We start from the raw sequence: 23,347 nt of genomic DNA on the forward strand, positions 1-23,347 counted from the left end.
CTGACCATACCTATTTGAGCCTCTTAATCCATGGAGGAGTATTGTTGTCAGTCATGCTCTCGTTCTGAAAAGATTAACCTATACCCAGGAACATATGGTGAGAAACCAAAGTTAAGTTTTCTCTGTTGACTACTTCAGACTTGTGTGATACTAAACGTAGGCATGTGAAAAATTCATTGTAGATGAGTGTGGTGGGTTTTTGGTGTTGATAAAGGTAATGTCTCCATTAGTGAAGTAGATCATTTGTCAGTGTTTGATTTTTTTTTTTTGTTTGCTTTTCTTTTTAAGCACAATAGTTAGCTACTAATAGAGTAACAGACTTGAGTAACAAAAATATCAACTCATTTGACTTGTTTTTAGTACTTCAGCTAGGTTTCATTAGTGGTCCATATCACAGAGGAGGTACTGCATTTATATTTGCCTGAAATCCTGAATAAGTAATAAAAGCTAGCTTCATTTTAAAAAAACAGCTTTTGAGATTTTTCATGCTTACGGACTGTCCTGGTGGGAGAAAACCAAAATTTGATGGCATGGAATTTCAGTGTGTTCATGTTTCAATAGATGTGTCCTTTGAAGCTTATTTTTCAAGATTTATGAATTTTTTGGGAGGGGGGGGAACCCCCAAACAACAAATTAACAAACAAACAAAACCCCCAAACACAAACAAACAAACAAAAGTTCATTATGTCTCTTTTTTTTTCCTCATCCTTTTTTCTCTCAAATGCTATTATAAAAATCAACAACTTCCAAGATTGGCATGCATTTATTAATGAATTGTAATGAGTGTTCTAATTGCATTAGTTTTAAATGTAATATTTGCTTTTTTTCTGATTTCAGGAGAATAAAATGGGGAAGTTCTAGAACCTTGAGAGTAACTCGGCGCAGCAGTCTTGTTTGCTGCAGGAACTAAGACTAGTCTCAAGAATTCACTTAAAGAAAAGGAAAACCTAAAATCATGCCATTTGAAAAGGAACAATTTTTTCCTGATAAAAAGCAAATTAATTTGTTAAAACACAATGCTGCGAAGAATTTTTCTACAGATACTACTTTGGAAAAAGCACTGGTGAACGGTCCTTTAAGTATGATGACTCAACCAGCAATTTTAGATGTCAATCTCTCTTACGAACTAAAAAATGTGAAAATTGATTTACCCAAGGTGAACATTCCAAATGAAGTATTAATGAAACATGAAGTTGATAGATTTAGAAAACTCTTTCAGTGTAAACAGCAAACTGCAAGGAAGTCCTTAAGTCTAGAGAAAATAAACGGAAGCAATCCCAATTGTTCAGAGGGAAGCCACTTGCAAAATAAACCAGAAGTGCAATTTGAAGAAGGGTTGAAAACTACAGCAAAGATACTGAATTTCACTTGTACGAAGTGCAAGGATAACATTAGATACAGCCCAAATGATCTACAGAAACATTTTCAGCTGTTACACTATGGCGAGTTGCCTTTGTATCCTTGTGAGATGTGTAACTTCTCGGCTAATGACTTTCAGTCATTTAAACAGCATAGACGCACCCATCGCAGCACTTTAGTAAAATGTGAGCTCTGTAATGATGAGCATATGTACACTTTGTTGGATTTGACAAAACACTTCACATCAAAGCATTGTGTAAATGGTCACTTTCAATGTGAAAAATGTGGGTTTTCTACCCAGGATGTGGGCACATTTGTTCAGCACATTCATAGACATAATGAGATTCCATATAAATGTGGAAAATGCCATCACGTAAGCTTTGCAAAAGAGGAGTTCCAGAAACATCTTCTTGTTCATACCAGTATGTTTCCTTTTGGTTGTCAATATTGCAGTTACAGCACACCACGGAAAGATTACCTTTTAAAACACATCATAGCTTTGCATAGAGACCACTTATATGCGAAAGAAAAACTGGAAAAGGATAAATGTGAAAAAAGGATAGTGAAGACTCCAGCAGGACTGAAGCTTGTGTTAAGAAGGTATAAAATGGGAGCATCGAAAAAAGCACTCTGGAGACGGAAAAAAATAAGCGGTGGAAGTGACAAAACTGGAGAAAAAAATGCACAAGTGCTAAGAAGTGTGAATAAAATTCAAACAAAATCTGAGGAGCTGAACCAGTGTATGAGAGATGTGGACGCAAATGAAGAAAAAGATCAAATTATATATACAGAAAAGCATAATTTCACGAGTGGAATGCTCTCTGCTACTACTGCACAATACAATAAAGCAGATGATGGAACAAGTTACGGCCTGGGATTATTGAAAAATGCTGTTCATGGGCCAACGGTATTGATGGTCAAAAACAATAAAATATCTGTTCCAGCAAATTACAGTGCTAAATTTATGGGATTTAAAATGGTAGATGGAAAACAACATATTGTTATAAAATTATTACCTACAAGTAAGCAAAACTTACATTTCTTGGGTCAGAAAGCTGATCCTATTAAAGATGGTTCTACAACTCCTTTGCTACAGACTGCTGATCCCTGTGGCTTGTCTTCAGGTGCTATACCACATGTAACTGATCAGTCAACCTTAAAGAAAAAGTCTGTTCACCTGTTAACCTCCCCTCCATTTTCTTGTTCTGCTCCTCATTCAGGAAAAACAAAAGTGGAAAAACAGAATAACTCCTTATTGTATGGTAGGAGTATTTCTCAAACTGTAGCACCTTCTAATGTAGCTGTAGGAAAAAGTTCGAATTACTTGCCAATGAAGTTGGGCTCAACTGTACCTCCATGTGATGAGGTGACAAAAGTTGGAACTCGAAGTAATATCTCGTGGGGAAGCTATAGTCCTCCAAGTCATCCTCAGGTATTACCACCCACTATTACAAATACGCTTCACTATGACCCTATGAAAATGCCCTTCTTTCCTGAACTAAGAATACAAAATGGTGGCCTGAATAATAGTAATGGAACTAGTAATCTCTATTATTCAACTTCAGTGGATTCTCCTAATGAAGGGTTGCTGTCTTTTCATAACTATTCCAAAATGGACACTTCAGATAATCCATGTAGCATTTGGATGTCAACAGATGAGAGATATAAAGAATTTTTATCTAGCAAAACAGTTAGTTTTCAAAACAGTAGAAGAACTGAACCTGCATCTTCATATTCGGAGTCAATGAAGGGCTTAAAACCAGAGAAAGTTGTATCAGCCCAATCAAATATTAATAAAACTTATGGACACACAAACACTAAGAATAACTCTGTGTCTTCTAAAAGCCAATCTAAATGTGTTGTTGACAGTGAGTGTTTTATGGAGGACCAGCATAATGGCCAGCAGTATTTGGATGCTAACATACATCAAGGCTTTGAGAACGTAGCTGAGAAATTCCAAGAAAATGCCTCTGATTGTGTTAACTCGGTCTTAATGCCTAAAATCACATCTGTTTTCTCATTGCAGAGTGAACAGGCAGCTAATTATTTATCGCCTGAAATAAACCAGTTACTGCAAGATGTGTTAAAAGTGAAAGCAACTACTCAGCAAGAATCCCAAGGCAAGTCAAATAACTGTGTTAAACTTCATTCTGACAAGCTGCTTTCTAGTCACGAGACAGGGAATAAAGCCTTTACACATTTAAAAAGCTCGGCAACTGCATGTGGTTTTCAGAGGCCTCCTACTAATGTAGGCTTTCATTTATATAAAAGCGAGTTGAACACAAGATGTAGCACAAATGAAGGTACACGTTGTGGGAGAGAAAGACAGACACCCAGAACATCATTTGATTCACAGGGAATGGATAAGTTATCCAGAACTCCACGTGTTGGTACGTTGCTAAAAACTCATACAGATGCAATCATAACACAACAGTTAGTAAAAGATAAAATACTGTCTACAACCCAAAATCCTAGTAGCTTTTCACCAGTTCTTCAGGAACAGAAGAAAACTCTTATAGTTCAGTCCCCTCCATCAGGATTTTTTGTTCCTTTGCACCTTGCTAACCAGCCCGGACTACAGGTGGTTTCAGGAAAATCTCTTCCGTCAACCAGTTCGTCAGATGGGCATGTGACTAAAGGTATACCTGCGTCCTTTGTTTTAAATAAAGGACCTGGAATGATTTTGACTTTTAGTGGGGCAATTGGAACAGTTGCAAATGTCCCTAGTGATAGTTCTCAGGTTTTAGGGAGAGTTGCATCCAGAGAATATGGTAAAATAACCATACCAGCTTCAAAAGCGGAGGGGCAAAATGACAGTTTTAGAAGTGTAAGAAGTTCCTGTGATAGGAGAGCATGTAGTACAGTAAATGACTCATTGAATAGCATGCCTTTCAAAGGACCTCTAGTAATTACAAACTCACCGGAGTCATCTGTGAAAGGAATTTCTTCTGTGAAGGTGTTATCAGAGCATCAGGATGCTGTCTTTGGTTCCTTGGACTCAGTAAACCAACAGGAAATTAAACAGAAACAACATGTTTATGCACTTTTGCCTGATGGACAGCAGGCAGTTTTTCTGAAATGTACGACACCAAACAAGCCTGTAGTTCATAAACATAGTGTTTTTCAGGATAATGCTCATTATCAAAATTGTCAACCAAAGAAAACTGGAGCCATGCAACAAAAGCTTTTGCTGAAAATTAAGACTTCTGCTTCAGATGCACTGGCTGATACCACTCAGTCAGTAGGCAACTCAGTGCCCTCACTACAATTGGATAGCTTGCAGTCCCTTACTCCTGCACTAGCACAGAAACAAACTAATCTTACTTCTAATGATGCCTTAATCTTACCAGGTAGGTTAATGCCAGCAAATGCCTCTTTGGCAAGCTCTAATCCAGCATGTTGTGTTCCTCCTGTAGAACCTGTTTATTCTACTAGATCTGCAGGGACATGGTTGCAAAAAGGTTCTTTTGAGAGTACGCAAGTAATAACTGCTAACAACAGGAATAACTTTGGTAGTCAGAAGTCCACATGGAGCACTCGAAACAGAACCGCAAAAGTAAAACCGCGTTTAAAACAAACTGGGTCTAAAAGTTCAGAAACTGTGGGTGTGCAAAGAAACAAGAATTTCAAACGGAAAAGTAAGGATAATTGCCCAGAACCTCCGAGAAAGAAAGTAATGTTGCACAGAAAGTGTAAGGAAAAGAATCAAGCTGAAGTTGTTAGTGGATCAGGTGGCCCTTACAAACCGAGGGCATCAAAAGAAACTGTGAGGACTTTGAAATTACTTCCTTTTAATTCTAAACAGCTTGTAAAATGCCCTCGGAGAAATCAACCAGTTGTTGTGCTTAACCATCCTGATGCAGATGTTCCAGAAGTTGTAAATGTAATGAAAACCATTGCTAAATTTAAGGGACATGTTCTTAAGGTTTCATTGTCAAAAAGAACTATTGAAGCCCTTCTACAGCCAGCCTTCTGCAATCCTTTGGATGTAACTACTGATGATCTTTCTCAAAAGAGGCATAGGACAATAAAACCTATTAGCCCTGTAAAAGAAAGATTTGTCTTAAAATTGACACTGAAAAAGACTAGCAAAAACAATTATCAGATTGTGAAAACTACCTCTGATAATACCTTGAAAGCTAAGTTTAGCTGCTGGTTTTGCGGTAGAATATTTGACAATCAGGATAATTGGGTAGGACATGGACAGAGGCATCTGATGGAAGCTACTCGAGATTGGAATTCGTTAATGTAATGATGACCAGTGAAGAAAATAAAACGTAAATATCATACATTACAGTTTTTAAAAAAGAGAATAAATTGAATTAGGATACACAAGTAATTTTGTTTTGTATTTCAGTATTGTAACTGAAGTTTAAAAATAATGCAAAGTGCTTGTATTTTAAAAGGAAGAGCAGATTCTCTATTGCCATCAAGCTTTGAGATAAATCAAGGAGCTTTGTGGTTTAGATGACTTGTAACTAACTGCAAATACAATTCCATAAAAATATATATTATTTTTTGTTACTACTATCATGTCCTATATTTTTATTCTCTAGAATGAGTCTTCAGGGCTTTTGTTCTGTACATATTTAAAAAAACCTAAACATGTAAATATTTTTATACTTTTCATTTATTTGGTATAATTCTTGCACAGAAATTACCCTCCCCCTATTTTTCAGTTCTGTGCATGCACTACTAAAATCAATTTTTAAAATTTTTTCAACTACACACAGCTGTTATCCTGGGATTTTTGTTATTTTCACTTGTTAGCTCTTGATTTTGTTTTTCAGGGATTGAACACTATTGTTAGCAAGTGCCTAAAAGATGTGAAGCAGTTTACATTATGTCAACTGTGTAAACATAGGTCCATATAGGGCCATTTCCCCAATAGTTTCATTTAAACAAAGCCATATGTGAATGCTTTAAGCTATATTGCTATGCACATGACACTTGTACTATTTCTGTGCAGTTTGTCTACTTTCTTAGTGAAGTATTTTTCATATAAATTAATAAAACCTGTTACGATTGTGTTAATACGGTGAGCCTGAGAATGGAATCAGTTGAAAATATACAGTATATATATTCATAATGTATATGGTGTTTAAGAATGGTGAACATTCCTAATCTGTATTGACTCTGTCACTATTAAATTTGCTATAACTTGTGTTTACAGAATATGACTGTGAGCATTTATAGAAAATACTTCTATTTTGTTTTATAGTATGTCTGCCACAAACCCTACAGGAAGGCCAGAACATGGTGAAGTACAAAGCACCATTTCAGGCCTGTAACTGCATTATAGTTTTATTCCAGGTGGATGTAATTTGTCCCCGTAGTGGCTAAATAGTATTTTCTACTATTGTTTATTCAGATGAACTGCCTTATAGGGTACCAGGAGTTTGGCAAAACCAAAGCTCAAGTTATTCCTCCCTCATTTTACCAGCTAGTAGGGTAATATTCCTAGGAGCCTGTTTGCTTCTTACTCACAGTTTCAGGGATAACGATGAAGGCAGAATATGCTTCACATTTCATAATGTTTATGTGAGGGTTTGTAAACAAAAGACCTTATCTTACCCATAGTGATTGAGAGTATACAAATAAAGGTCCTTATTATCCACAGTAATTATTATGTTTAGAGGCTTTGTCCTCTAGATTCTTAATGAACCCGGAGGCTAGGTCCAGTCTTCAGTGGGAGCGCCCTTACCATATGGCACCTTTTGCCCCAGTACTGGAAGATTACATCTTAGGTGTGTAAGTCAGCTTCCCAAAGTATTGATGGAAAAACTGTCAAAATGGAATACTGGACTTGGAGAGGACTGGGGCATTTAAATCTCTGAGGTTTTAGACTGTATGCAAGCCCAGGGGTAGTTCTCTGTGACTGTTTCCATAAGGTGAAAGTGAAGATTGCCTTGCTACCAGTGAAACAATTAGAAGTCTTTTATGGATGTCACAGGGATGCCACTGGTAACAGAATTCGAGTTATGTTACGTTTTAAAAAGTGTTACAATGAAAACTATTTAAAAAAAGATTACTTCAGTAGCTAGATATGGTTTTTTTCCTTGATGTGTCTGTTGGCAGGAAGATGCACGCTAGCCTTGTAGCTAGGGAGTTATGTATGGGGGTGAACTGAAGTACCTGAGACAGTCAAGGCAGCATAGTTCGGGTGAATTAATATACAGTTGGTGTGTGTTCTGTATCAAAATCAGAGCATTTTGTGCTGCACAACGGGCTTGAGCTCTGACATGAATTTGGCTAGGAACTTTGAAGAAGACTAATGTAGTGGTGAGGAAGTGCATTAGAAAGAAACAGCGTTAGGAAAGGACAAAAATGGGTTGAGCTTTTTTGACTGCAAGGATCTATTGGCTGCCTCAGCTTGCTCTCCTATAAACCCTGAAATTGAACCCCTGATTTCTGGGCATTGCCATTGCCTTCTTTGGCAGAAATATCTGTTAAGTTTGTTGCTAAAACCTACTTGGTGCAACTTCTCTGAGGATGACCAATTTTTATTAACAGTTAGCATTGAGGTGGAAGTTCTGCTGTAGAGTTAGGGGGTTTTCTCTATATTGATGAATCACGAGAGTGAGAACTGTCATTGGAATTTTTTTTTCCTCCAGCTTGTTTTCCTATGAATTGGGTAACCTTAAACAATATGGTGAAAAAGAACTTTGTAAAGCTAGGAAATGTTGAAATAAGGTTGCTTTTTGCAATCTTAATTCATTGTATCACTCTCCATGGACATCCATCTCATTCAGTGCAGAGAACTGTTGCTTCTTCTTGAGCAGTGATTTAATATTTTGTTGCCCCACCCTCAATTATGTCCTTGTATTATTTAGCACACATTGCTCAAGTACTGTTCTGAATATATAATTCTTTTTTTCTTAAGAGCTTTTCCATAATGCTTTGTTTGAGGTCCTAAGAGTTTGGCACTTCTACAGATCAGATTTCAAGAAATCTCAAGTGAGACTTCCACAAAATTAAGATCACAATTAATGATCATCAGGAGAAAGTTCGGCTTAAGCAATCTGACCAGCATCACAGTGGATAGTGCAGTAGAAGGTGCAGGGACAATACACAGTTCTTCGATGAAATGTTCAACTGCTTTAAGAATATGAGGCTACCTTTTTACTGGCTGACTCCTGCAATGTTTGTTTGTGCATTTCTCAGCATCTTCAGTAAATGGGAAAGGTATCTTACAAATATCCTACAAAAAAGAGTCTTTCATTACACAGCTACGATTTGTCCCTGAAGTATCATGTGAACCAAGTGAAATATGCAAATCCACATGGAAAAATAGTCAATGATGATATATTTAATGCTTGTATTGTAATGGATATATCTGATGTGAAAAATTAAGGTTGCACAAGTAACCTGATTTGAAGAGTGTCTTGATTTTGAGTGCTTGACTTTGCAACCATAACATTTTAAGATAGCTTGTAACGTTGCGTATATAGCAAGATAAGAAAACCTTGACTTGCTTATAGTGTTTTGGGACATACAGAAATAGGTGCAAGTGCAGGGTCAACAAGTGTTTTTCCTCTGAGAAAATATTTTGTAAATGTATACTTGGCCTAAGCCTTATTTGTACAGCGTTCATGTGTTTGTGTAAGGTGGCCTTAAAGAGGCCTAAAATCTATCCTGTTGTCTATTCTTTGCAACATGTGTATTAATCAGTAAGTCATGGTTTCTCTTCCTCAGCATTTCCAATGTTTTGACAAAAAACTTGTGTTCACTATTTGTTCCAGGGCTGTTGTCATGTGAGACATGTTTTTTTTACACCATTTTCTAAGAATCTCTGCCTTCTGCTGGTAGTTTAGATTGAAGGGAGGAATGTAGTTTTGTAACTTTCACATCTGAACACTTGGATTTTTGAGAATGCAAGTTCTGACTCCTTTCATGGAACAACATTGTCAGGAATGAATCGCAATACTCACTGTACTCTCCTTTCTGTATCAGGCAGGCAGACAATACTTCCGCTCCTTTGTACATTAGTAAATATGATACTTTGCCCTGAGTTCTCAGATAAAAAATTTACTTCATTTTAAAGCCAATTTTTTAGTTCTAGTTTTAGGTCTTCTTTTGTTTTTTTTCTAGCTATTCAGTTAATCACAATTATATGGAAGAGAAATTAGCTAAAAATATCAAAGAAATATGGGGGGAGAGGTTTGTTGTTATGTCTGTCAGAGGTCAGACTTGACATACCTGCTACCTGGTGGAAACACCTGACAGCATTAACTAGTGGCAGCTGCTGGCACTGCAACAGTTGTAAGATAAAGTTTCAGGTAGAGGATTGCCCCAAGTTACCATTTCCTAGATTCTGTATTAGCTGCTGAATCAGTAGCATCAGGATTTTTAACATAGCATGCTCCATCCAGAGTACTAATTTATTTTAATATCCTTGCAAAATGCAAGCTTGTATTTTCCCTTGCTCAAACCTTTCTCCAGCTAAAATTGTGTTTCAAAATACATCTATACCACAGTCTGCCCAAGCTATAAAAGATCTAGCTTGGGTATGGAAAGCAGAATAACTAGTTTGCTTCCTGTATAAAACTGTGAGTATAGTAAAATAGGTGATCACATACTGGTTTTTTTGTTTGTTTGTGTGGGTTTTTTTCTTCCCCATGGAGCCTTATTTTGTGCCCAGGGTGTTCTTGTCTCAGGATGAATGGATTATTTTGTGGAAGGTGGTGGTGCCTATCAAATCCCTGCCTCATTTTGTTGTCGAAACTGTAAGGTACCCTTGTAATGATGTAGAACATGGCTAAAAAGAAGGGAAGTGTTTGGGGATGAAAGTAGTTGAATGTTTATCTAAAGCATATTTGTAGGTCAGCCACAAAGTTACATGTAATGCTGAGCACTTAGAGCTGAGGGGCAGGAGCAGCAGTGCTTTTAGTATGGAAAGGGCTCAGTATTGGTAATTACCTTAAAAAACTGATACTTAGTTTTTCACATGGAAGCCTATAGCTACACTTGAGTTTCACTTTTTCATGCCTTTTTCTTCCCCACTTCTGGAATGATGGTGATACCACACATTTAACGATTAACAAGAAACAGACAATTGTGTTAAGAACAAAGTTTAAATACAGTACATGAGTGAATAAGGCAAGGACTCTACATGAATGCAAAGAAAGCTAAATATTGAATGGCTGCTTTTTCACAGAGTATTTTCCATTGTGAGTATTGCTTGAAATAGTAACCTTCTCAAATGATGTTTCATATAACTAAATAATACCAGAGTACACATAGAGAAGGAGTAAATTAAGCTTTCAGAGACTAATAACTTTTGTTAATTTTGAGGCCTTGACTTGGCAATCTTAATGTTCTAAACGTTACATTAGTACTAAGCGTAGTATTAGTATAATACTAATTAATACCAACTGAACAGTATACTAAACGTAGCATTTATTTAATACTGTGAACAGTCTGTCATAGGCAGGCTTGTGTAAAGTCTGTACACATTGTTTCTTACTTGCCAGTGTCTCATTTGCTTCACATCTGGGGTAAGTATTATCTGTGTTGCGGAGGGAAGAAACTGAGACGCAGCAAGGTGGGTAGCCACGTGCTGAACATCTTTGTCATACTAGTAAGCAGTTCCTTCTAGAAGACAGGTGCATTATTTGTAGAAGTAATTGATCAAAACCACAAGGAAGTAGTTGCAGAATACAGCTACAGCATAGCTTTAAGTGACTTGCTGAGACTTTGCAAGTCTTGGCTCAATCTTGCCTTAAATGCCTTGCAGATAATCCTAAAGAACACTGCCTAATGTAGAAAAAAAAGAACAAAGCAGGTGTGTATACAGTGTCAGTTTTGGAAAATACCTTTAAGATGGATGAGTTTTTAGGTCCAGTGAAATCAAACACCTCTAGAACTAATTAACAACTGTTCCTAAGTTTTTCATTGGTGCAATTTATACATTCATCAATTTAATTTTCACCACTTTAACCTTTGTGGAAATACAGTAAGTAAACCACTGTGATAGAACAGGCTTGAAAAAAGGAAGTTTTTTTTTTTGTGTTTGTGTATGTAAACAGTAATTCTGCAAGAATTGAGTGGGTAGTTGGTTTAGGAATGAAGCAATGTGCTTGGGTCACCAATAGTAGGCGATTTGAAGACAAAAGATTTGAGAGCTTTTAAGCCAAATATGTGTGCTAAAGCTGTAAAAAGTGGTAATTTTTGTAACAACAGCTTGCGAAGGAGCATATACAAATATATACATTAAAACATCAACAATAGTGAATTGATGCTTTCTTGCTGGAAGGGTGCTAAGAAATGTGATCCAGCAATGCTTCCATACACTATTGACTTTACAATATTTTTAATTTTATTTGCACATCTGAAAATACAAACAAAAAATATTAATGAAACAGACTAAAGCCGAGGAAAAGGACAACATGTGTCCATTAATCTAAAACATTCAGACAGAGTTATTGCCACTAATCACATGAAATACAGTCCTATTTTCAGCTTGTACACAGCGGTACATTAGATCGAGTTGCTCTAACTTTTGGGGCTGTGCACTTTACAAAGAAATTGCTGAAAGCAGTGATGTGTGGTAAATGTAACAAGTGGAAAGAGTAGATCACTGTGGGTATTCTCATTTTTAAAGTGAAAATGTCCTATAGGAGATCTATCTTTAAATAGCAGTCAAAGGACCAGGCTGTGGTATGCAGTTGTTCTTCATGTGACTTTCAATACCCCTGTTGTCACAGATGGAAATCACAGACGAAAGTATATCTGCTTTGGCTTCTTGTGTTAAATACAAGTGCTCTTCTGATAAAAGTGATATGGGGTTGAACTTTATGAACTGCATCTCCTACTACTCAGTAGGTGCTCTTAAAAAGTATTTTCCATTATTTTGGATTTTTTTCTTTTAATACCTGATCCACATGTTTTGGGATGTCGAAAGAAATGATTAAAGAAGTCTTCATTTTAGCAGTTCGGTTTGATTAAGAAACTCTTACAATGTGTTTCAGTTTTGTCGAGTCTTTTGTGTTGTTTTGGCTGTCAATTAGAACCAGGGAGGTGCACTGATGATTCTCTACTATTTCAGCAACACTGTGAAAGCGCTGGATAGAGAAAACAAGAATTAATTAGTGCTGGCTTCCTTTAATGCTCTAATATTGACAGTAATCACTGCATCATCTTTTTATCTTTGTTTCTCCCTTGACTGAAGAGAGTGAAGCTATGACTGTAACCAAGTAAGATGCTCTGCCTTTTAGTAAGAGCACTGATCTTGCTCTTAGTCCTGATTCTAGTCATAAACAGATTAAATTTGGACAATGGAAGATACTATGGCCACTAGCTGTCTCATCTCATGCTCCTTTCCATTTGTGATTGCCACCATAGAGGTTGTTACATGGCACATTAATCTGACACCACTTCCAGTTTACCTTAATATGTACCAGGCTGCAGACTGTGGCAATTTGGAAGCTGCTTCATGTGTGGTTCAGCCACCTCAGTTAGAGCGAAGGTGATCTCCAGGAGTAATAGGGTACAGAGAGCCATCAATGAGAACTGTTTCAGTTATGCAATTTTAGTGTTTGGTAGTGTAAATTAATATCCAGAATCTGCTAGGTCGGTTGCTTTTCCTTTTGGTCTTTGGTCAAATACAGATTTTGGACTGTCTTTCTCCTGAGGTCATTTTTGACCGTTTGTTGAAGGCCAGATGAGCTCCAGGCTATTATTTATACTGTAACCTCAAAACTGTTGCCTGGGAGGCAGATAATTAGGCTAAGGCAAGCCTACTTTCACATCCCTGAAAAGCCTACTCTGTGCAGCGATAACAAACAGTTTTCAGTTTTTACTGGTATTTGGGTTCTAAGTTTCTGTTTTGCTATCAGAGTAATTATAGCCAACCAGTGATTTTTGCACTCTAGAACTAGAGTTTAACATTTTCTTTATGTGAAAATAGGATGAAAAGGACTGTCATTCTCATTTTTGATAGAGGGTTTTTTGTTTGTTTGGTTTGTTTTTTTTTTTTTTTTAAGCATGACTGTTCTTCCTTTACGATTTTCCAAGAAACTTAACGAGAGTCTTAGGTAGAAGGTGAATAGAGGACTATAAACCGCTGGAGAATTTATCTAGCACCTGTGGCTCTGATCCTGATAACTTTCAAAACAGTTCTGTGAGTATGTTTTAAACTTGATCTGTGGTTTTAATTACTCACAGTATGCAGGAGCTGATGTTACACTGCTTTCTCTAGCTTGATAGATCAATCACTGTATAGGGTATACTTTTGTCTTGATACATGACGAATCTTTTTGGTCATAGTGCAATATATCTTAATCCTTGCTTATTAAAGGTATATAACTGAAAACTGTTAGGAAACCCCTCCCCACATCATCTCACCTCTTCACCACTTTTTTCTCTGCCCAGTGCATATTGTCTTGTTGATTCAATAAATCGTATAGGAATGTTGTATACTCTTCTGTTGTAAAACACAACCAGTGTGTATGGTTGCCGTGAATCCTGTCCAGAACTCTTTCGTATTAGGAAAGATCCATCCTAAAGAGAGAAAAGTAGTAAGTGTATTCAGCTTATTTTTTCCAACAACTTTGTTTTTAGCTTAATATTTTCATCTATATTAGCATTAAACCCTTTTCTCCCATTAGAAAAACTGTACAGGAGGAGATGAGAAGTAGCATGTATTACTGAAAATTACAAAGGTGTCATTTAAGAATCACCTTTGTTGCTGCCAGTTCTCTCTCAACCAGAGAAAGAAAGAAGAAATAAACACACAGTGGCAGCAGTTTGTTGGGGTCCACAGATTATTAGGAAATGAAGTTACTATCAGTGGCAGTAAGTAGGCAAGAAAGAGTGAGAGGTGGAGATGCTGTTTCTCCAGAGCTGTAAAAAAGCATTCTGATAAAGACAAGCACCTGTAGCGACTGACATTGTAGCCTAGTGCTCACTAGCTAGCAGTAGCCTACACTGGTGATAACCCCAGTGCTCTGCGCCTTTATCCTGCTTTGTGGACTTAGGCAAGAGTGGAAATGTACCTGATGCTGAGGATGCAACTCTATATGTTACTATTCCCTTCTGTGACACTAGCTTTTGTACACAGAATAGTTGAGAGAACTCAGATTCTCCAAATACCTAAATGATAGTGTTGCTGTTTCAAAATGCATAGCTGCATCAGCCTTTCCAAATAGTAGCTGTTTTTACATGAACCGTTGGACAGTGGTGGAGATCATTTAAAAGTCATGGGACTTTGCCTTCCATTTTAATGGATGCATGTGAGCTATCAGATCTTCATCAGCTCTCTAGTCTGTAATAGCTTTCTCTGCAATGCACCAGTCTTTGAGTTACACTAATGCAGCTTTATCTTGGGATGGAAACTGTAGTTAAATAGTTTCATCACAGTAATTTCATGTTTGACAGTATTTGCATGGCACGGTATTCTGACCTGTTCAAAATACAATTGATATTCTTAGAATATTTCTAGTTCTCTTTTGATTTTTTTATTTGAAGTTTTTTCATAAAATAGACATTCTTTAAAAGTGACCTACCTTGTTTGATCGGTATAATGCATCTTCTGCCGTTTTCCTATCACAGGTAGCAGCATACCATGCTTTATTATGAACACCAGCATCCTAGAAAGAGAGAAACAGTGTTTCACCTGTAAAATAATAGTGATAATAATAAAGAATATGGCCTGTAGGGGAGTTACTACTAAATAATGACAGCTGTGAAGAGCTCAAATGCAGAACACCTTAGAAAACACAGAATTTATAAAGTTCTTTGCCAGGAGCTCACTGTTTTTGTTGGATAGAGGTAGGACAAAGAAAAACTAGTGTGTCAAAACAATGGTAACAGATGCATGATAGAAGGCTGATATATGACAGAAGAGAGAAAGATATCCTGAGGAAAGTAGTTGGGTTCAACTGGAGGATAGTTTGGTATTTTTAAAGCAGGAAGCTATTCTAGTAGAATTTAAAGAGGGTATCCAGGAAATGTTGAGGAATAAGTTGACCATTAACAATTTAAATTCTGCTCAGCTGTGGGCTAGCTAATGAAATGTCTAGATTTGGTAGGCATCTAAGCTTTGGGAATGAAGTTTCCCGTATACTTTATGCTAATCGTGAACATGATCATGATCGTCTCCATCTGGATAGCATGGAGATTGGATAAGTGCATCTTTTGCTCTTTTTGTTGTTATTAAATAAGGACAAATGGATGGATTCCTACAAAACAGAGCAATAATTAATGTCTTTCCTCTACTAATACAGCAGTTCAGCCCCCAGTGCTTTCATTTGAGACATGAGATATGGATTCAGTTCCGGTTCTCTGTTGGATTGAGTCTGAATATATCCTTACATTTGAAACAGTGCTCTTATCTAAAAGGCATAAAACCATGTTTACTGTGGAGAAGGATTACATCTGTGACAGAATACAAGAGCGCCTTATATTTTATAATGTAAATAAATTTTATAATCTCTTGGGTGCCTCATTTCTGTATGTTATGTCCTGTGAACATCTCACCAAGATCATGCTGCTTCTCTCCATTCTGTTAAATGCTTGGCAGTGTTCTGTACAGTAAATGAACTTAACCTGTTCTTCCATTGGAAAATATGGGACAAAGGACTTCATGGATGGGGGCATGGGTGCAGACCTGAAGATACAAGGTAGAAAGATTGGCACCCTAAAGACAGGTGGATTCTGTTTTAGAAGATAAAAGCTCTCGTAGCAAAGAAAGTGTAAAGATAAAAAGATGTGAGGAGGTGATGGCAGTTGGGAGTGAGTGGTACGAGGTTATAATTTGCATAAGAGAAAAAGTGGTAGAAAACTGGGTAGTAAGATGATGCAGGATTGAGTGTACATTTGGGAACAGGAGTGGAGTTTAGGAGAAAGGTATGGGGGATTTTAGAGAAGTATGAAAAGAAATGATACTCAGGGAAGGACAGGATGAGGGATAGAACCAAGATGAGACCTATGTGTATTGAGACTTCAATAGCTGGAAGATTAACCAGCAGGTTATAAAATCAGCAATCATAAAAAGTGAGCTCTTGCTGAGGAGGTTGATGCAAAAGCTAACTCAAGTGAGTGGAGAGGCTATAGAAATAGTGCTGAGAGTATTTCCTAATGAATTCTTTTGGGTATTAACCTTCCTGGTCATTTGAACAGTTTTGCTCCAACTTTATAGTAACAAGCTTAATGATAAAATTCATTTTCACACAAGCTTTGTCACCTCTGTACAAAACAGAGTAAAGATGCAGTTGCATATTATGGCTGAGCTGGTCTAGCTGGCTTATCACTGCCAAAAAGGGAATGTCTTGGCTTCTCCCTTTTGCTTATTTTGTTGCTCATCTGATCCCACTGTGAGATAATTCACTTCAGTAATCTCACAGAAAAAAATGTGTTACCTTTTTTGTTTTGTCTTGTTTTGTGTTTGACTGCAAGGTTGGTTTTCTGTCAGTTTAATGAGTTGGCTCAGCCCACGGCAAGATCAGAGGAACACCAGAGAAGCCTGTGGCTGGGAGGGGAGTTGACAGTGAGGAGAGAGCAGAGCCTCCATTTGGGGGGCATTGCACTGAATTCTTAAATTAGCTCAAGCCATAACATATAACTTTACCTCCAGAGTTCTTCCATGTATTTCTCCACACACTATTCATTGGAAAGGTAGGAAGAGAGGAATTGCAAGTATGCAAGGTACTCAGCCACTTAGCAGTAAACCGATCTTTGTTCAACAGAACAAGCAATCAACTGCCCCCAGACCTTTCTTGTAGCACTGTCTGTGGCCTATAATCTGGAAGCAGAGAGCTGCTGCCAAAGTTTGCATGGGAACCAAACAAATAATGAACCTTATGGGCATGAATCATGTCTGCGAGCACCTGTATTGTGCAGGATGCTACAGCAAATGATACCACTGTACATAATTGGTGGGAAAATAACACTAAGTTAAATTTTTTTTTTTAAAAAAACCAAAATGGATGTTTTATTAAGCTCTGGTTTTGCCCATGGCTGTTACATAAAAGCTGCAAATGTAATTGCTACAAGCTGTTTATTTAGTGTCTGCTGGATTGTTTATTTGAAAGCAATTTTTATAATAAATATCCAGTATGACATACTGTTAAAGTTTTTCCAGAACTTCAAGTCCTTTGTGTTCTTCACTGTTGTATTATCTTTGTCATGTCAGGCTTTAGAACATTAAATGTTATTGGCTCTATGTAATAGAGCCTTTGTAGAGCCTTTGTTTTGCACTCAACAGAACTATTTTTACCTTGTTTGTGACTACTAGGCTAGTAAGTATGGCTTCCTGCCTTTTGTAGTCTCCCTTCATCCAAAATGAGAGTAAGGGGAATAGCACTGAAATGAAAATAACTTTGCATTTGCTTAGATTATTCAAAGCTTAATGTTGCAATGAAACACAGAAAAAAGAATTGGTCGTAAAACTGACAGCATTAACTGTAATGAGAAGAGGTCTGTTTAAAGGAACAGAAGGGAGTAGAACTTGGGAGAGACTAAAACATGCAGGGGGAGGCATCACAGTGTCCTTCGAGAGGGGCAGCAGTGACTTTCTTCTTGGTTCTTAAAACTTTTCTGACATCCCAAACTGCAATAAGTAGGGCAATGTTCATGAAAGTGATTCTACCCTCTGCATCCTGCTGTTTTGGACCAGTCAACAGAGCATCCCTGTTTCCTTCTACAAATTTCTGGGATTTCTTAGCACATCACATCAGTGCAGGCTAATGCTAATAGCTGCAGATGGCTTCACTGTATCATCTGCTTGGTGCACATTTTTTGTTTTCAGGACACAGTATGTACAGCTATAAGTTAGAAAAAAGTAGGCAATTAAAAACTCTTTATAGGCATCTGTATCAAAGACTAGACTTAAGCACATCACCACAGATTTCCTTGTTTCAAATGATGTCGAAGTATTATGAACTGGGGAGTCAGGAAGACCTGAAAATAAAAAGCTTTTGATTAAAGTGACTGGTAGAGTGCCAAGGTTTGGTATAATGCCATTTATATATTTTTCTACAGTTTCTTAAAGCTCTCCTATGCTATAGGTTCTAAGCATTTTTTTGGTATGAAAGCTGAGATTCAGATTATTTGTGCTACAGAAAATCTTCACTACAAAAGGGGACATGGATACCCTCCACAAAAGGTGTATGATTTTTATTTAGAAAGGGGGTAGGGGTGGAAATACTACTTTAAGTAAAGGATAAGAAGATTTCTGTAATGTGAATTTAGCTAATGTTATACCTGGTCTGCAGTACTTGAAATAGATGAAATGCTGCTGTGAGGGGAAGTACCCAGAGAACGGTTTGCAGCTTCTGGCACTTCTAGAAAAGAAAGAACAACATGTGTAAGTTTTCAAAGTATGTTTGTTATGCTGTAAGAAATTGATTTGTTACAAGGACTTTGGAAGATCTGGAAATGCTTGACCTTTGATATCAGGAAAGCTATCTGCTGCAAATGGATGGGCCTTATACAAGTGCCTGGGACACTTGCCTGCTTAGAAGAGGAGCCTTGCTTATAAAGAGAGAAACAGTTTGGTTAATAACAGTTTGGTTAGCAACTTGGTTAGCCAGAGCTTGATTTAAAATGCAAGAAAAGCCCCCCCCAGCACTTAAGAGAATCAATGTAGCAAGAGATAAAGAAAATGCAGGAACACAATGCAAAATGCACTCAGTCAAGTGCGAGAAGTAGTCGTACAGGTGAGGGAGTCAGGAAAACAAATGTAGCTCAGAGAGAATTTTTCACTAATTTAGTCCGACTGAAGTGTTTGTATATGTGTGCAAGAAGTCTAGGCAGCTAAATAGAGAAGCAGAACTAGTAGGAAAGATTATGAAACTTAATTATAATTGTAATAATAACAAAGCATAGGAGAAAATAGCTATTAGGGCTGAAATACAGATGTCGAAGAGTTTAAGAAATTAGAAGGGAAATGGTTGAGTAGAGTTACATAGTAATGATATGATAGAAATATGGGAAATAAATATAAATGTTTTCTGGTAAAACAGAATCTTGGTCAAAGATAGTATAGGTGTCTGGTATAGATACTTGTGATCAGAGTTGGGTACAGATCAATATCATTATGCTAGAGAAGATGATTGTAGAAAGTTGAGCGTTACTTATTCTGTTATTATGGGAGGTTTTATTTCCTGTTTGTTTTACTTATTGGGGAAAAAAGTGCTACTAGGATTGTTAGCACTCACCTATTCCTGGACATGATACTTTGCAGACTGCTTTATCAAATCTTCACTAATATAATTCTGATTTCGATTTTGGTTTCAGAAAGTGGTAAGAATGTCATACAGTGGAGGTCATACAGCGACTCAGAATTAAAAAATTCAGTTGGACTGGAGAGCTCAAAGACACATGCATGAAGTAGGTTTAGAACTTCTTTTGTACTAAAGATGCAACTGTCTGGGAGCTGCATTCCAAGTACAGGGGAGACATTGTAAGGAGCAGTTCCAGCTCTCAATGAATGAATAATCACCTGAGGAAGGCTATTCAATATTAAGAATTTTGTTTTTTCTGTCGAATTTTGACTGACCAGCTGCAAAAGCTACAGATGAAAAGTACATTGTATGAATAAAGTAAGAATTGCCAGAAGTCAGCCTGAATTAGACTTTACAAAAGGAAATTAAAATAAGTAATAAGAGATTCTTATCTGTGTAAAAAGGAAAGAGAAATGGGGCTGTCTGCAGTAAGAATTTTATTGATTTTAAGGATAACCTAGGTACTAAACCAACAGTAGTTCTGGTACAGAAATGGAAGTTTCCACAACCAAATTGGAAGCAAAACTCAAATAGCTTAGTACATTTGAATTGGTGGGCCCAGATAATCTTTATCCCAGAAATTTAAAAAACTGGCACATGAAATTACAGGGCTGGTAAACAATTATTTTAAATAAATTTCAAGTCAGGGTGGTACCATATGATTAAAGAATACCAAACATAATTGCTATACTTAAAGTGGAAAAAGTGACCTGAGCAACTACAGGCCTTTTTGCCAAGTCGATAAAATGTTATAGCTCTTTCATAAAATAAGAGTCCTACAAAGAGGGAGTACGGTACTGTACTTACTCTGGACTTCAGTAGAGCATTTGACACTGTGCCATATGGGAAATTAGTACTTTTTATGAAGAAGATGAAAGTTAGGACTAGGCTTGTATGGTGACAAGGAAGAAATGGCAGGTTATGCTGAAGGGACATTAATGATTGGGACCAACTGTATATGTCATTAAGTTGTTACTGGACCTGGCACAGAATAAGAGTGTGTTAAAGGAAGTTTACTAATCAGAGCATCATTTAGCGCCAGATGACCTCAAAGAATAGTTACATTTTAGGGAGTAATAAGAATTTATGCTACAAGTTAAAGCACATCAGTTGTGCGACAGGAGCAGACAAACTTGAGAGCACCAGTCTATTGTATGAATATGAACCATTATTATACTTCCACAGCATAGGAGGTGTAATTGCAACATACATCAAGCAAACATTTCCAGGAAATAGAAGGAAGTACTAATAACAGCTTGTAAGTTTAAGCTACACAACATGCAGATTTCTATGTGCAATTCTCATCATCCATTTACAGTGTGAAAGATATGTTCAGACTGAAATATGTGCAGAAAAGGGCTTGTAGGAAGGTCAGACAAGTGTCTGCTAGCGAGAAACTAGAAAAATGTTAGATCCAATTTATACTTCTGTGCAAAGAGATTTCATATGCATATTACCTAATTTGTTTTTAACTGTGAACTGAAACGAAGTGCCTCTTTGAAAGTATTACTTACAGAAGAGCTTTAGCGTTTGCCATTATAAAAATACCTTCTTTTTTTTCCCCTGTAGAGAAAGAATAAATTGCTGGATGCAATAATAATGTCTGGCTTCTAGGCAACAGAAGCCTGGAACAGCCCAGAAATGTCATATTTAGGGTTCTTCTGTGGCAAGGAAGATTGATTATGATGGGAACTGACCCAAACTGCCTTTGGCAGAAATTTCCAGTAGTCACAAATGGGAATGAAGCACCCAATTTCCATCGATTCATACAATAACCCTGACATACTCCCTTAATTTTACTAGCTGAGCTAAGCCTCCCTGGATACTTGATCTCCTCTTTGTATGCATTACAGAGACAAATGTTAATTCCAAACTAATGAATATGCATGGCATCTTGAAATAATCTTAATTCAAAGATTAATTTGAAATTACAAGTTAATCACATATTAATTCAAAATCTGAATTATACTTACTTGGCAGAATTGACGACTTTTGGAGCAAAGGCCTGAAATAAATATCAAGAGATTACAGAAAGGTCTGAGGAGATCTACCCGGTTCTGAAAATATTAAAATTGTGTATTTGAAGCATGCAGTGGTAGAATGTGTTCCATCTCACCCATTTGTCCATTGAGAAATAAGGGCCAGATACAGGTATTTAAAAAAATCATATCCCACTAGTACTGACAATTAGGAATTTAAACAGCTCGTTTAAATCTCCATCACCTAATTGGAGATTATATTGTCCCATGCTTTTTGGTGGTGGTTATAGTATTTGAATGCATTTGCCATGTTTTACTTTTTGCTACTGTGAGGCTTTAAGAAACATGACTTTTAAAAAGCGACAGAAGGCTACAGAGAAAACAGTGCTCCCCTTTGAACTTGTTACAGCTGTAGGAGCTGGTGCATTGAAATTTCAAAAGATGATGAAAAGGGATTTTACTTTTGGGCACCACTTGGAAGGGGTGGAAGCAGAAGCTCTTGGTTGGAACCTCGTCGTCGTTCTGCTGCTGTAGGTTTTTCTGTAGTTTGGGAAAACAAATTGTAGAGTCAGGATTTCTTCAGAAATATATTGTCCCAGATAAGAGAGTCCCAGTAGTTGAAGGAGGGTTTCTTTTATTATAACTTTTGGGGTTTTTCCTTACATGGCAGCTTGCCATCCTGCTGCTTTCTTTATTAACTAGTGGCATACCACCAAATTTCTAAGCAAATAGCTGCACTGTGAATGCCTGCAGGAGCTCAGTGGGAGACTTGCCTTCTGAGAGGCGAGCTGCGTGACACGGGGGAGGACGCTGGGGCAGGCTGCCTACAAGAGCTCAGCCGGAGGAGGTGCGGCTGGCTGGCTGCATCTTACCCTTGTGTTAGACAGCAGCTCCTGCTGAGTTTTTGCCTGGAGGAGCTGCCGCCTTGCACAGAGGCGAGACGCATTTTCTGCCTGTGCGAGGGACTGGCTCTTGCCAGGAGTCGGCTCCGTGTGAGGTGGTTCTTGCTGAGTTCACAATGATGCGCTCACGCTTCGCCTCCCTTCCCCCTTCTCCACTTTGAGGACTATATGGCGCATTGCTGGTCCATTATGTCGTACGTTACTCTGCCAGTAACCTCAATAGTTTTACTATGACTGCTTTTAGAGAACAATGATATTCAGTGCAACTAAGGCTGGTTAGATCCAGTTCGAAAATGTTAAAACCAAACCCCCCTCAAAAACCTTGAATAAATTGGGTGTGGTGTTGTTTGTTTCATGTTTTTAATAAAAAGAAAATTAAATTCTGATAAATGTCAACTTTTTCACAGTAGTGGAGATAATTTACCTTCATTTGCAGTTAAGGTGTCTCTGGAAGGTAAACATGGTTTCTGCAATAAAACAGAAGGAAACCAAATATTAAATGGCATGTCACTTGTACAGCAAATGTTTATCTTTTTATACTTTTTGTGAACTAGTTTACATTCAGAATTGACAGCATCCTGGAGGGATTAGGAGGTAGGGACATGGCCATTCTGTGAGAAGCTTCTAGTTGTATGACCTTGAAGCTTGGGATTTTGCGAAGTAGGTTTGGAAAGAATCCCAGTTTGTGTGTATAAATAGATGGACAAAAGTAAAATCTAGAGATGTGTGCTTTTGTGGTTTTCTTTTTTTTTTTTTCTTTTTTCTTTTTTAACCTCCCATCAGTAAGTTTATGGTGTAAAAAAAAGGTTCGTTCTTATCTCAAGTCCAAAAATGAAGAGTCCATCCTAAATACTTGCGAATTAAAATTTGAATATTTTCATCT

The 23,347-nt window shown here is 37.3% G+C and overlaps 2 protein-coding genes across 2 annotated transcripts in view; one reads left to right on the top strand and one right to left on the bottom strand.

Annotated features, from left to right (window-relative positions):
* Nucleotides 1-955: 955 nt before the first annotated feature.
* On the top strand, nucleotides 956-5,890 carry ZNF518A (zinc finger protein 518A). The gene has a single exon (XM_009575386.1). It carries the CDS (start codon nucleotides 956-958, stop codon nucleotides 5,609-5,611), a length of 4,656 nt encoding a protein of 1,551 aa, XP_009573681.1. The 3' UTR covers nucleotides 5,612-5,890.
* Nucleotides 5,891-11,654: 5,764 nt separating this feature from the next.
* BLNK (B-cell linker) overlaps nucleotides 11,655-23,347 on the bottom strand; it is a 50,037-nt gene continuing 38,344 nt past the window's right edge. Inside the window, exons 17-23 of the mRNA XM_009575387.1 lie at nucleotides 22,889-22,931; nucleotides 22,024-22,102; nucleotides 21,557-21,588; nucleotides 18,562-18,641; nucleotides 14,865-14,948; nucleotides 13,705-13,860; nucleotides 11,655-12,422 (exon numbers count right to left, since the gene is read on the bottom strand). Coding sequence (XP_009573682.1) covers nucleotides 12,303-12,422; nucleotides 13,705-13,860; nucleotides 14,865-14,948; nucleotides 18,562-18,641; nucleotides 21,557-21,588; nucleotides 22,024-22,102; nucleotides 22,889-22,931 — 594 coding nt within the window. The 3' untranslated portion in view covers nucleotides 11,655-12,302. The remainder of the gene's footprint in view (nucleotides 12,423-13,704; nucleotides 13,861-14,864; nucleotides 14,949-18,561; nucleotides 18,642-21,556; nucleotides 21,589-22,023; nucleotides 22,103-22,888; nucleotides 22,932-23,347) is intronic.

The sequence above is a fragment of the Fulmarus glacialis genome, unplaced genomic scaffold (assembly GCF_000690835.1).
Source record: "Fulmarus glacialis isolate BGI_N327 unplaced genomic scaffold, ASM69083v1 scaffold32903, whole genome shotgun sequence".
In the NCBI taxonomy this organism is placed as follows: Eukaryota; Metazoa; Chordata; class Aves; order Procellariiformes; family Procellariidae; genus Fulmarus; species Fulmarus glacialis.